The sequence below is a fragment of the Urocitellus parryii genome, chromosome 12, assembly GCF_045843805.1.
Source record: "Urocitellus parryii isolate mUroPar1 chromosome 12, mUroPar1.hap1, whole genome shotgun sequence".
NCBI classification, from domain to species: Eukaryota; Metazoa; Chordata; class Mammalia; order Rodentia; family Sciuridae; genus Urocitellus; species Urocitellus parryii.
Window position 1 is genome coordinate 41,915,240 of NC_135542.1, and position 14,008 is coordinate 41,929,247.

At 39.0% G+C, this 14,008-nt stretch overlaps 1 protein-coding gene across 2 annotated transcripts in view; it reads right to left on the reverse strand.

Moving 5' to 3' along the window:
• Nbas (NBAS subunit of NRZ tethering complex) overlaps positions 1 to 14,008 on the reverse strand; it is a 324,194-nt gene that overhangs the window by 96,854 nt on the left and 213,332 nt on the right. For both annotated transcript variants that reach the window (XM_026396378.2, XM_026395637.2), the window contains 2 exons: positions 9,678 to 9,754; positions 9,155 to 9,292 (listed from right to left, as the gene is read on the reverse strand). In XM_026396378.2, the coding sequence (XP_026252163.2) occupies positions 9,155 to 9,292; positions 9,678 to 9,754 (215 nt within the window). The remainder of the gene's footprint in view (positions 1 to 9,154; positions 9,293 to 9,677; positions 9,755 to 14,008) is intronic.

Here is a 14,008-nt window from a genome sequence, read left to right on the forward strand (position 1 = left end):
ACATGGGAACATCTTTCATTCATTTAATAATTTTTGTGCACCTTCTATGTACCAAGTGATAAGCCCCTTTTCTCTAGAAATAGTCTATTAAGAAACAATATGCAGCAAAATGAAAATAAACCCTTATCTCTCACCATGCACAAAACTCAAATCAAAGTGGATCAAGGACCTAGGAATTAGACCGGAGACCCTGCGCCTAATAGAGGAAAAAATAGGCCCAAATCTTCATTATGTTGGATTAGGCCCTGACTTCCTTAACAAGACTTCTAAACTGCAAGAAATAAAATTAAGAATAAATGGAATGGACTCAAAATAAAAAGCTTCTCAGCAAAAGAAACAATGAGGTGAAGAGAGAGTCTACATTTTGGGAGCAAATATTTGTTACGTGCACATCAGAGCACTAATATCCAGGATATAAAAAGAACTCAAAAAACTTAACACCAAAAAAGCAAACAACCCAGTCAATTAATGGGCTAAGAAGCTGAACAGACACTTCTCAGAAGATATACATTTGATCAACAAATATATAAAAAATGCTCAACATCTCTAGTAATTAGAGAAATGTAAATCAAAACTTCTCTAAGACTTCATCTCATGCCAGTCAAAATTGGCAGTTAACAAGAACACAGACAACAATAAATGTTGGTGAGGATGTGGGAGAAAAGTGGTGGGACTGAATATTGGTGCAACCAATCTGGAAAGCAGTATGGAGATTCCTTAGAAAATTTGGAATGGAACCACCATTTGACCCAACTATTTCACTCCTCGGTCTATACCCAAAAGACTTAAAATCAGCTACTATAGTAACTCAGTCACATCAATGTTTATAGCAGCTGAATTCACAATAGCTAAACTGTGGAACCTATCCAGATGCCCATCAATAGATGAATGGATAAAGAAACTGACACACACCGAAATATTACTCAGCATTAAAAGAGAATAAAATTATGGCATTTGCAAGTAAATGGACGAAGTTGGAGAATATCATGCTAAGTAAGCCAATCCTCCCCCCAAAAACAAAGGCAGAATGTTCTGATAAATGGATGCTGATCCATAATGGGGGGGGGGCGGGCAGCATAGGAAAAATGGAGGGAGGGGAAGGGAGTGGGCATGGAGGCAGGAAAGATGGTGTATTGAGATGGACATCATTATCCTAGGTATGACTACACATACGGTACGACGCTACATTGTGTACAACCAGAGAAATGAAAAGGGTGCTGCTGCAATTGTGTACAATGAATCAAAATAAATTCTGCTGTCATTCACACCTAATTAAAAGAAATAATATTTTTTTTTTAAAAAAAGGAAAGGGATGGGACCAAAGTACCCAAAGGTCATAAACAAATATAGAAAAAAAAAAGAAACAAGCAGATAATTGCAAATATCAGAACACAAGTAAGCACGGGGTACTATGGGAATACAGAAGTGTGGGACTTGGGCAAGTGTCTAAGAGTTCTCCTTGTAAGAGGTTAACATGAATGCTAATTACTCAGGTGTCAGTAGTAAAATAGTCAACAGGAATACTAATTCCAGAAAAGGCTAGAATATGTGCTAAGGCCTTCATAGGCAGATAGAGCCGGAAAGAAAGATGAAGTGAATAAACCACATCTAACTGCAATTAGTTAGCTATTTGGGAACCAACTGTCTATAACAGTATTTCCAGCGATGGATATAAGCAAAGGGGATCCAATGCCTCCACTCTTAGGGAGACTATGGCTGACATTAACCTCCTCCTCCCCTTTCCACCTTTTGACTGAACCCTTTGGAGTCTCACCCTGAAGCCATCATGGGCAGAGTCTCCTCTGTAGTTTTCTGGTACAGGGATGTGGCTCGTGGGCCAGCTAGCCCATCCACACCTGCTCTGTATTCCATCATAAGGGGGGTGGTGTACACACTTGGCACTTCAAATCAGTAGTAAGACACCTTATTTCTATTCTCCTTACATTCTCATACAATTTATTATACAAATTCCAAGGCAAAGAGGAGAGCAAAGCTACAAAATGGCAGCACTCAGCAATAATAAGCATAATTATTGCTACTAATATTTATGCAGCTCTCATCCAGAAAGAAAGTTTTGAGTCTCCACATAAAACCTGCACATTCATATGTGACAAAAAGGATGGATGAAATCTCCTTTTGCCAATAAAGAAAATGTCAGGGTATGGTGAAATAAGCAGACATGCAGAAGCTAGCAGACGAGTGACCTTGTGCAAGTTACTTAACTATGAACTGGCAGTAATAACACAGCTTTCAGGGTTGTGAGAACATATAATATATATTCTCCAATATATTTATTTCAGGAATCAAGTCTGGCAAGATGTAGGCAATTTGAAAAAAAATGAAGAGAATGATGGAACTTGCTAAGAGGCATTTAACACACACACACACACACACACACACACACACACACAAGCACTGTCTTTAATTGTACCTCTATTATATAATTTACATTGCCTTCTCTTAACATTACATTAGAGCATCTGGAGAGCAGAGACCATGTTTACTTCATGAATTCACTTTTTCCAGAACACAGTGTTGTGCATGCACCAGGTAGATGGTGAAGTTGGGCACACTGAGCTGGCTTTTTTTCTTTTTAGTATTTTATTTTTTATTTGTAGTTGGACACATACCTTTTGTGTAGTGCTGAGGACTGAAACCAGGGCCTTGCACATGCTAGGCAAGCACTCTTCTGCTGAGCCATAACCCCAGTCCCCTGAGCTGGCTTTTAAGTCAGTAGTTCTAGTTCATATTCCCATACATAGCTCCCTCACTGAAGAGGCAATTTGGAATTACTTCTTATCTGCTTCCTCGCCTATAAAAGAATATCAGTAAACACACCCTCCTTGTGGTTCGCTGGGAGGCAATAATAAAGGACCCTGCTCCCCACTATTCTATGAAAGTGAACTGGACTCAGAGCTTACTCTCAAGGAATTACAAACCACTGATTGACAACAATGTACACATAAGCAATTCACAGAAGACATCTGAATACAAGCTCATTACAGAACCACAAGCCAAGAGTCCTGGGAACTCCAAGGAGTGAGCAATTGATTCCTTCTCTATCTTTTGGTGCTCAGTTTCCTCAGATGGAAAAAGAGGAGCTTCACCAAATGATCACCTTTCTAAGACTAAATTCAATCATTAAAATAAAATAAACCCTTGTAAATCCCTCCAGGTGTGGAAACGAGGAAGCTCTACATCTCTCTCGTTTATTCCTCCACTAATATTCAGAACAGATTTGTTGAAAAATATAATTTTTCAGACCCGCAAATTATATCCAAAAGATTTCCCCAGTTTAAACAACTTTAATCTCTTCTCCTTCACTTAAGTAGAAACTGTCTAGCTCCTCTGAGTAATTTTTTATTTCATAGACTTTGTACAAATTTATTCACTATCCCCAAGAAATATTTAAAAAACAAAAATATAATATTTCAATGGAACAGTCCTAATGGTAAATATACATGTATTGAGCCTTGGTTATTACCAAGAACCTCTTAAGACAGTTGTCTCTTAATATCATCTCTGTTTGAAAGACCTATCTATATGTTCTTCTCTAAGTAGAAGAACACTATTTTAGAATCATGAACAAGAAAAGCACTTTCAATTACCTGTCTGATATGCTTTCCTTTTGAGATTATCTTATGGATGTGAACAGGGTTAATCCTTTAATTCTCTGACTGCAGGCTTCCAATGGCTGAAAACTTATGGATTAATAAGTATTTTTTAAATGCATAGGAAGGTTTTCAGGTACTTCAATTTATGGTGTAAAATAATACTAAGGAGAAAAGATAGTTTCTCACCAAGGCTTCTAAGAAAAAGTAAAATTAGGTATGAGGGGAATCAAAGAATTGGAAGCAAAGGCCTAGATTGCTTGTATTTCCCTCCTAAGCATCTAGTTTTCCGCTTCTAGAGTTCTCATAAGAAATAAGACTGGGTGGATAAGCATGTAGTAAGTCCTAGCTACCTCTGCCAGTTATTTTATTATTGCCACAACCTCTTTCTACCTCTTCCTCAAGGAATTTAGTTATGATTGCTTCAAACATTCAATCCAAATTTTACTAAAAATTTCCCCCCTGAGCTTGTATCACCACTTTTCTTAAAATAATTCAAGAATCCCCTCTTAACCCAGTACTTCAGCTCACACATCCATGCACTACCCAAGTGCACAGCATCTCAAGCTTCTGAAGCATTCCATAAACTTCTCACTCAACCCTCACAGCAACCAGCAGTGAGAGAGGAACAACTGGTCCTATTTCCCCAGTACCCAGTCTGCACTTGAGGCACCTAACGCTGTAGTCTTGCAGCTGGCTCCTTGGCCTCCTGTCACTGCTTTCACACCAACTGACCAGGTCTCCAAGAGTGTTCTACTTGGCCTCATACTGGCCATCACTCAAGGGTCTCTGGTGTATAGAATACATTTAAACTTCTGTTCCTCTTGTTCTCTCCCAAGACAATGACATGATTCATAAGATGCTGATTCCCAAGTATGAAAGTTTTAGCCCACGAGAAGATTGTGAAGGACTGCATAGGTAGCTTTGAAATATTCAGTATTCACAATGATATTGCAAAACTTCACAGTAAAGACTAATAGCATAAAAACCATCAGGAATTTAAAAAGTAAAGTGGGAAGAGTTAGATTAGTTTATCCCCCCCCCAAAAAAAATATCTTGCAATGCAGTTCTTCAGGATTTTGAATAAAATTTATTTATTTAAAGAATATGGTCAAATCGCTGTAAAAACAAAATATAAAGATTCGTGACAACATAATGCTCAATGACTTGGTAATATCTTTTCAGGAAGTTTTATTCAGGTGGTACATTACCGCTTTAGGACTGTTATTTTGCTCGAGATAATTTTCTACTTAGTATTTTCAATTAGTAACTTAAAAAAACACATTTTAGAAATAGTCTACCATAAAGCTTTGAATTTCATCACTGCTGTGTTTGCTTCCCTAGCCTATAAACTAAAAAATCTGTTTCCATTTTCATCTTTTGAAAACTTAAAGACTTAAAAGAATGCTAGAAAGATTGTATTTGAAGATACATTTATAATAACTATAAAGGTGAGCTGTAAGTGAAAAAAAGATTAAGGTATAGTACAATATGCATGATTTACTCATTCACCTAAAAATAGTTGTGTAAATATGTATAGCCATAAAATGTTTTTTAATAGATACAAAAGAGAAACACTAACTATTGCATATCATTTTAACCACTTGCATTTTTTGGTCATGTGCATATCATTTCTTTAATATAAAAATAAGTTAATTAGGGCAAAGGTTAGTAAAGAAAATGAATTCCTACTGACCATTTGCCAATCATCATCATACAAAACCACAAAGAAAAATGCAGGTGAGGTGCACTGCCCCAATGATCCTCTCACAAAGCTGCCAAGTTCCAAGGCCTCTGAGGCTGGCTCAGGACACTGCTGCCCTGCATGATGCCCAGAGCTTGTACCAGAACTCCTGCACATTCTATCAACCTCAGTTAGCATCCCCACAGCACATAACGACAGGGATGGAAAGAGAAAATGTGAAAAGACTGTGGAATGAGAAACAAGCTGAACTGACAACTGAGTGAAAGCTAAGCTCCACTGGGTGCTATTATGCGTAGGCAACAAATTGAAACCACTTTGATTTCAATTTCCAGGATGATTCATCAGGAGTTTGTCATATTTAATTCCAAACTCAGCAGTGCAGTTTTATGCAGAGGAAGATGCTGAAAAGACTCAAATAATGAGGCATTGGGCAGTCAACAGAAAACTCTTGTGTTCTTCAGACATCCAGCTATTATACCTACCTGTACTTCCTTTCAACCCTAGAGCTTCAGGACTCAAAACCACAAATCTGAAAGCTTAAATAGCTTCCTGACACACTCAGTTGATATGATTCCTGAAGTTATTCACTTGCCAATTAATGGTCACTTTTTAACTACAGTGTCCTGGGGACCCAGGGGGCAGTAGTATTCCTACACTCAAATAAGGTAAAATGCACATCAATTTTAATATCCTAAAAGAACTACTTGCCTGGGGCACATGCAAAGAGCAAAGAGGGGGAAAAGGCCGGTGTCTGTGGTGGAGGCAGGGAAGGCAGCACCTGTGGGCTTACTCATCCATATAGAGTGTGGAAGAAGCGGGTAGCTTGCAGTACAGGTTGTATATGCATGCACAGAGGCACACAGAAGAATTTAAATTCAGAGAAATAAAAGTTCTGAACAGCTAAACATAGGCTTCACAAGAGGTTGCATCAGGAAAGCACCTGGAAGGGCAAGGCAGAGCCAGCCAGTTCACTGAGGATCTTACCTGTTACAGGAGCTGAGGTTTTACCTCCAGACTCAGAACTACCCATGAAAATACCCTGCTGGAAATCACCCACACACTAGCGTGCCAGAGAGATCACTCAGCTCCACAAAAAGAGACACTGCCTCCTTTGCCACAAAGCCAGAGTGGCAGCACATCCAAGCTACAGGTGGGAAAGCCTGGAGTCAGAGTTCTCAGTGACAGGACAGTGCTTTCCACCAGAGCACCCAGGGAAGTCGCCACAGTTTCCTGAATCACTGTCTCCAGAGAAGATTCCTTTTCTGTAAAATGAGATTGCTCAAAGGATCAAAGACCAGAATGAATGTGGAAAAAAAAAAAAAAAAAAGAGCCAAGTACCTCTTCAGGGTTAGTTTTATATTTGTACTGTCCATTGGCAACTCCCACAAACTTGCTCCTAAACTAACTGTTGCTGTCACAGCCCTGACATCTTTCTTGGCCACAGAGAAGGGTCCCCACATAGCCATTGACAAAGGCTGACCACAGTCTGCATGTATATCACTTTTCTCCAGGGTCAGGCAAGTCCTCTATGCCTTGAATTTTATATAGTAAAATTTAAACATCAACTCAAATACCTTACAAGAAATAATATAGTACGTATGACAGAAAAGTGACACTTCTGTCCCTTTGGTCCTGCTTGTTCCTGTCTGAAATGCTCTTCCCTCAGGTATCTGCACAGTATTGCTTATGTCCCCTTTTCTTTAGTCAAAGTCATCTTCTCAACTGAGGCCTTTCCGGACCCTATTTAAATAGTATTTTTCACACATGCACATCCCAGCTTCTTCTACTTCACTTTGCTTTTGTTTTAGTACCTATTTGATTCACCTCTTCTGTTTATGATGCCTTTAGAATGTAATTCCTAAAAGGGGGAGGGCTCACTATGCTTCGTTCCCTCTTGCTTCTTCCAGAACACTTCCTGGCACACAGCAGTCACAAGATAAATATTTGATGAATATACAATATGTAAATTCAATTATCTTGTATGTGCTATAGAATTACCTATGAATTTTCAGTCACCTACCCAGTAAACATTTCTATTTATATTCCAGGTCCTGCTCTATGCATTGGGAAACCCAATAAAGAAAGACAAACGCTATCCTCAAATAGCTCATTATCCAGTGAGATGGAAAGGAAAAACTCAAGAAGTAGCATACATGTGCCAAGACAGAGGCAAGTATAAGGCAGTGCCAAAGCACACGGAGTCCCCTCACCCTGGGAATACTGAAGAAAGCTATACTGGTCAGGCACCTACCAACTAGCTTAGCAAAGGCATGGTGGGAAAAGTACTTTGGGCAGAGAGTACAACAAGCCTGAAGACAGGAAAACGAAGGAAGAACACAAAGTGATGTGTAAGAGGCAGACATGAGTTTAGGTAAAGAAATGAGACTGAATTAGGGTGAGGACATGAGGTAGAGAGATGAAAAGAAACGGAGAGGCACTAACTCTCCTCACTCTCTTAACACATCTCTCTAGAAATTTTTGCATATCTTCTTGCTGCCACTCTAATCCACAGCTCCTATGACTCCTTTACATGCACAGACAGTGAGTGCCGAGGTCACCGAGGTCAGGCACCAAGCCAGGAGGAGAGGGTGGCAAGTACAAGATGCTCTAGGAGATCAACAATCTAGCTGACTAGTGTTCTTTTGATTCTCTATATTCAAGAAAGGTACAGCAAGCACCATGCACAAAGTAGTAGCTTTATATAAATGACATAAATTGGAATGAAAGAGAAAGACCTCATTTCAGCACATGCTTTCCACTGAGATAATTCAATCAGATATATTTTGAGAACCTGACCTTCTGGGGGGGGGAATCAAGTTTGTAAGTGAAATAAGTAACTGAACAAAGTAGCAGCAGCTATTAAAACAAAAATCAAATTCCCCAAATAAAGTCATACATCAACTGAGTAAAAGAAGAAAACATTCCTATTTCCTGGCCAAACACAATCATGATAATAAAACTATGCCTAAGACCACTGCACACCAAATGATGACAGTGTCATTGGAGACTAAACTGTGGTGGGTGGCACACCGACTGTCCCTCTTCTCTTGAATAAAAACTGATTCAAAAGGAATGTGTTCAGACACTTGGAGTAAGAGTTCTTAGATTTGTTCAGGATGACTGAGGCAGTTAAGTTATTGTCTGCTTTAGGTCAAGAAAGGAGAATCTTCCCTCAATAAAATTTGGATCGTAGACTGTGCGTCTAGTGGATTTGAAAGTTTACTCATCTGCTCTTTAAGTACTGATGTTCTTAAAACAATCCAATATAAAAAGTAGATCATTTCCTAATGCTGATCTTTAAAACTTGTCTATACAAGGAAACTTGGATGGCTATAACTTCCTATAAGCATCTGTTAAAACTTTTGTATCTACAAAAGAAGGTACATATATCTCGAGTCATAGTTAGATACTTCTGCTCAGAAATTGACAATTTTTACCATGTTTCAACATTCTATCTATATAATTACTATTGTCATACCTCTGGCTTTAAAATAAATGAAAGTACAATATGGCTCAAAATATTACATGGCCTACTTTATTAAATTAGATAGCCATCTTCCTTTGAAACAGTGAATTAAAAAGCCTATTCTTCATTTAGCCTCTCCTAATTAAGCACTTAGAAAATAAATGAAAGAAAAATTAGGGAAAAGAATTGGTATTCATAATAAATATCAAAAGCTCTACCTCTGATACCTGGAAAAGCAACTGTCTAACAGAAAAGGCAAGGCCTGTCTGCCACTTGGAAGCATTTGGGATACAAAGGGAAAAAAACATGTTTTGACTATTCTAGGAATGCTTGAACTTTCTCATCAATAACATGGAAAACATGAGGACTCACCCTGTACAGCGGATGGCACTTGTCCCTGAAACATGGAGCCAGGCGGGCATAGATCTGCAGGCTGTAGTAATAGGCTGCCAGCTGGAGAGACAATGCCGAGTGGGACTGCTTTTCAAAGCACCTGTTAGCATCTAACACCTAGGAAGGGACAAGATATAATTAACTCAGTTGAAAGAAAATTAAAGAGATCATTTAAATTGTTCCATTTCTAGTCACTGCCCTGGATTTCGATAAAGTTCTTATCCCACCAACTCCAACTGCTGGGCAACCTAACATGATGATATGAAAACTCAGAAGGTACTATGAAGCAGATCCCATGCATGCAAAAGTGTATTTAAATATCAACACTTAAGCTACATTGTAGGATTCACTGTCTGGATACTGACTAGGGTCCTTTCAGCACCTAAGAAACACCAGAAGGAAATGACATATTTATAAATGATTTTACTGATAAAAAATCCCCATTACAGATTTTCTGTTTACTCACTTTTAAGTACTTCTTTAATGGAAAAGGCAGGCTTACCTGTGGTAAGGCAAGGAGGTATGCAAGAGCCAAGGTCATATCATTTGGCAAAGCATCACTTGCCAGCTGCAAAAGAACTAAATGCAGAGAAAACAAAAATGCATGATTGAGCTTGAGGATCCATAAGACATCCACAGTCACTAAGTGTCATGGTTTGAGCCCTAGTGATTGCAACAGATACTTAGTTTAGGAGGACCCTTTAAGACCTTTTATGAAAATCTATTCAGCACCACCTAAACAGATCACATAAAACCATTAGATAGCCAGGTACAATAGTGCACATTTGTAATCCCAGCAGCTTGGGAGGCTGAGGCAAGAGGATTGCAAGTTCAAAGCCAGCTCAGCAAAAGAGGCACTAAGCAACTCAAGTGAGACTCTGTCTCTAAACAAAATACAAAATAGGGCTGGGGATGTGGCTCAGTAGCCAAGTGCCCCCGAGTTCAACCCCCCAGTGGGAGGGGGAGGGGGAAACATTGAATAGTAATCTTGCCTAACTGGAAACAAGTATGCCATCAGTCATTTAAACACCCAGAAATCCTGTCAGAGTGACTGTTGTAGTCTAAGTGTAAAGATGCCAGTAAGCGTGGCGGTAAAGACCCAGGCCATGCTGTATGATCATGTTCATTAAAGACAGCTACTATGGAGGGTTATGATATGAGTACAGTGCAGTCAAACAGCTCTGAGAATACAAATGATTACTATACATGATTTTGTTCCTTCCAACAACACTTCTCTTCACACTCCAAAAAAAGAACACCAGTCTTGTGCTTCGCTTACGAGTTTGTTGGTGTGGACTTTCCCTACCTGCTTATCATTTGGGTATAACTAAAGGTAAAAATTTCAATACTGGAAATATTTACATGAAAAATTACAGTGGCCCTATAAAATATATGAGCATAGCATTTTAGAATTGTTAAAGCTAATCTAGATCTTAAAGTTAATCTAGACAAAATTTGATGATTTAAACAATAATTAGATTATGTAACAAGAATTTGCTTTGTGTCTGTGCAATTCTTTCCCAAACCCATAACTCCAGTCTAATCATGAGAAGAAAATCAGACAAAGCCAGATTGAGGCAAAATTCTTACAGGATGCCTGGCTGGTTTTCCTTGAGACTACTGAAGGCATGAAAAACAAAACTGAAAAGCTGTCATAGAACAAAGGCAACTGGGGAGATGAGACAAAGAAATGCAGTGTAGTTCCCTGGATTGACTCCTGGAGCAGAAAGAGGACATTAATGGAAAAACTTGTGAAATCCAAAGAAGGGTGGCTCCAAGCACTCACTGAAGGCTTTTGTTCCCTCTGGAACCCTCTGTACCCAGGACTGTGGTACTCCTGCATGGAGGGGAGCAGGTTGCCTTCCTTCCCTTTCCAAACTTTCCCAACTCATTTCTCTCCCAAAGCACCTAGTTATGACTCTCACATCAGCGGGCAATGCAGTGTGCCAAGCCTTCCCCACCACTGCCACTCCCTTCATCCTTGAGCTCGCTTTTTACTGATAGAATTTTTATTTGGAAAAAAAAAAAGTGTCAGCAAACAATAACTCTGTAACTGTATCCCATAAGATAAATGAAAGAAAGAGCAATTGCAACAAAAGCATTCTAACAGTCTTCTCTCAAGAGCCTGACAGGAGGACTATTCAAACTATTTCACCTAGTTTTTTTTTCCACTTCCATCTTAATATTATTTACATATTTTCCTTCTTCAAGCATAAAAACAGCCAGTTTTCAATAAGTATATCTGAACCCATTTATCCAAATTAGGACCATCTCTTCAAAGGAGTCCCTATTTCAGGTAGCTGTTCTCCAGCTCCTACTGAACCTTCTTAGAGTTGGGGTTAGACCCAATCTCAGACCCACCTGGGAAATTAAGTTCCATTACTGACAATGTATTCGTCATATCTTTTCTATTATCACATCAACTCAATTTTTCTACAAATTTTAATGTGTCTATGGCAGTTTCTGAAAACCAAAGCACCCTCAAGGGATAGTCTGAAAAATAGGCTAGAGAACCAACAAATTTCAAAATAAAACAACACAATGAAAAACAAAAGCAATACCCCCCCCCAAAAAAAAGCAATGAAGTAATGATGACACAGTCAGAATAAATGTTTACAGGAGTTATTCTTAAAGGGAAGACTCCAAATACCTAAATTCCAGCAAGTTTACAGTTACACTACATCACAACTACACTCACAAAATGGTCAAAAATATTCTTAAATATATATAAATGAATACAAAGTTTACAGCAAGCTAAGGAAGACAGGAAGAAAATTTCCAGGAGCTCAAACTCCTGACAAAAATCACCCTAAGAGAGCTGCCTAAAAGGGTCACTGTCACCAAGCAGTGAAGATACAAATGTGTGTTCCCAGTCAATAACACCCATACAGACGTCATACACACCACTGTGTGAATCATGCCTTTCACTTTTCTATTTTATGATGCTTTGACCTTGAGAAGGTAATCCTGGAGGAAGTGCCCTCTCAGGACTAATTGCTAGAGAGAATAAATAACTCTTCTGTGAGCAGTTTTGACATGGAAATCACTCTGAACCCTCCTCTAGGTAGTGTTTTATATTCCAGGCAGCAATAATCTGTCCTAACACCTGGAGTAAGTACCAGTAAACCAGCTAGAGACTACCCTTGTAAGCTTAGAGATGCCCAAATTAGCCATCCTGTCCAATCAAACTTGCCCAAGCTCGTCTACCAGGCTAAACCCATTCCCTCCATGAAAACCACAATTGAGGCTTTCTGCATGCTTTCCCCTGGCTCCTTCTGCCTTTGACCCACACAGGTTTCCCTGCCTCCTATTTTGGGAATTTTAGTATCAATCTCTTACATCTTAACAATCATTTCCATGCCTGTGTCTCCCCCCATAACTGAAGAAAAACAAAATCCCCAGCATTTTAGAACCACTACTCAGACAAAACCTATGAATACACAATGAATTTCTGGCCAACAAAATCAGGTAGAATGATATACCAGTGCTCCAGAGCAAAGGCCTGCCAGGAAGTCGAGATTGCCAGAGAAGTTCTCACTGTTCTTATGATCATGCCACAAAGAGTTCAGGCATGTGACTCAAAGTAGCAGGCATGAGTTCATTAGAAAGGACGGGAAAAGGGGACATGCTCGAGAGAGTGTATGGCAGACCTCTTTGGCCCTCATATTTTACTGGGGGGTTACAGGGGAGTTTTCAGAGAGTCCCCCTCAGGTCTACCTCTCGACTCTTGGCTGCCAGCTGTACAATAGCAGTGTTTCAGGTCCCCTGTGTGCATAACAACTCTAGGTCACTTTGGCCCATGCTGACCAGTTCTAATTGCAATCTGTTCTCATAGATTTCTTTGGTTACAGAAAATTATCCCTATCTTCTTGAGTTCTGGGATCTAATCTGTGTAAGGGTTACAAAAGTACCCTCCACCCCACTCTTAAAGAATCACTTATATGCTTATCATTTCGGGTCTGCATTTCTCCTTCAGATAACAGGGAGCTTGCTAAGGAATGTAACATATCCTATTGACTTAAGGCAGGCAAGGATGTGGGCAATTTGTTTTTTAAAAGACAGTTATGCCAAGGGCTAGCACAATGGGCCCACTTTACAGAATTATTCCTTTAACCTTGTATTCCCAGAGCTCCAACTGTCTGTAACTATAACCAGGAGGAAAAAACATCTTCAGAACTATAAAGTCCTAAGATTTGAGTTTCAGCATTTGGAATGTTTTGAACATCAGAAGGTTATGTCATACACATATTGTATATTACATGACAATGTCATCAGAGTGATCTGGAAGAACCCAGTAATCAAAGACATTAATATTTCTGTTGCAAAATATTTGAACACTCATACTAAATAGGATAGGCAAAGGCTATGAATAGACTCACATCAATTTAGTTCAAGTTTTGAGGCCACACAAGTTACAAAGACCCTACTGGTTTTCAGAGCACCTTGAATATTGGGTTTTGGCATTTTTGCCTCATATGTAAATAAGGATTAAATGAGGGAAACACTTTAAAGTGCACATCAGCTCTCTAGCATGTAGACAGCACCCAGTAGATTCCCTTCCTCCCTCCATAAACAAAAGACTTGAGAAAGCAAAAATTTTATTTAGGACACATCTGATTTGCCCCTGAAAATGACTGATAATAGGTTATTCCATTAATAACCACCACAGTCGTAACAAAGGTAATACTTCTATTTTATATAAATCATAATTACTAATGAATAAACAATTGCATTTAAGCAGGAAGATGACTTTCACTCAGAAGAGATGGCAGGCTTAAAGAGTAACACGTGATTAAGTGATGCAGTTCTGTTACTGCATTTATTGTTATTTTG